Genomic DNA, 1,203 nt, shown 5'->3' with positions numbered 1-1,203 from the left:
GGGGGGGGGGGGGGGGGTAGAGTCCAGGTAGCCCTCCCTGGCTGGCTTCAGGGTGGGGTGAGGGGTGATGGGCTCTGTAGGAGGGGAACAAGTATCTCACAGCATCTCAGCGACTGTTCCTTGAGGGCATTAGAGGGAAGAAAGGGGACCCCCCCCACCAAACACAGCTGAGCAAGCCCTCTCCGCAGCAGGACCAGGCACTCCAAGTGCCCCCCAAATGGAGGAGCGGATTTGATTCTCCCCAACTTCCGAATACCAGCCCCCAGGAATTTCTGTCTCGTTTGCTCATGTGTCTCAGACGCAGGCGCACAAGCTGGGCCCAGAGAGAGCCAGTGCCTGCGGCCAGGAACAGCACTGATTACAAGGATTGCAAACCTCCACGCATTTCTGTGCCCCCAGGGTCTGTCTCGGAGCACAGACTTAATATTCCTTGTGCATGCTTCGCTTCGGAACAGAGCTCCCGTCAGTCAGCAAGAGCTGAGGTGGACACCATGAGGGCTCGTTCGTTCCCTTCCAGAGGGCTGTTGGGCCCGTGGACCTCAGCAAATGCTCCTGCAGCAGCTCACTCCACCCCCCACCCCCCGCCTTGGTCTGCTGAGCTGGCGTTTGCCCATTTACAGCCGGCAGGTCACACATGCAGCCGCTGTCCAGCCCCGGCCCTGAGAGAAAGCCCGTGCCCGCCCACGGCCCCGTCCCGCTAGAGGCGCCGGAGGAGAGGCTGGAAGAGGTGAGGGTGTCCAGCAGGCAGGGGAGCAGATGGCTGGTAGAGGCGGCAGGGAGAGCAGCAGGTGCTGTGGGAGGGGAGCCTAAACTGAGCGGCATCCAGGACTGGAAAGAGATGGCGAGGGCACCGAAGACAGCCAGTGCCGAATGTCCCCCGCCGCATCCCAAGCAGACCCTGGCCCAGGACACCCGTGCCTGACTCCCCACTCCCCACAGCCCTCTCTTCCCAAAGCCAGAAGGAAAAGCAGGTGTACCTACCCCAGGTGCCTGCCCCTCAGGTGGGGTGGGGGAGATGCTGTCCCCGCCGCCGCCCTGGCTGCGGGCGCTGAGCTGGGGCGACTTGGTGGGCGACTCGTCGATGTACGGCATGGTCTCCGAGCCCTCCGGGGGCCCCTTCTGCTCCTCATTCCCCTCTGCGTCGTAGTCGTCTGCCCCGTAGCTGAAGTCTGAGACAAGGAACAAGAAAGGCCACTGAGAGTC

General features: G+C 63.2%; 1 protein-coding gene across 1 annotated transcript in view; it reads right to left on the bottom strand.

The window, feature by feature from the left end:
* Positions 1–1,203, bottom strand: part of ABR (active BCR-related) — a 183,406-nt gene that overhangs the window by 98,864 nt on the left and 83,339 nt on the right. The window contains exon 2 of the mRNA XM_015566804.1: positions 982–1,169. Within this exon, the coding sequence (XP_015422290.1) occupies positions 982–1,169 (188 nt within the window). The remainder of the gene's footprint in view (positions 1–981; positions 1,170–1,203) is intronic.

This window comes from Myotis davidii, unplaced genomic scaffold (genome assembly GCF_000327345.1).
Source record: "Myotis davidii unplaced genomic scaffold, ASM32734v1 scaffold363, whole genome shotgun sequence".
NCBI lineage: Eukaryota > Metazoa > Chordata > Mammalia > Chiroptera > Vespertilionidae > Myotis > Myotis davidii.
This window is presented reverse-complemented; position numbering and strand designations above follow the sequence as displayed.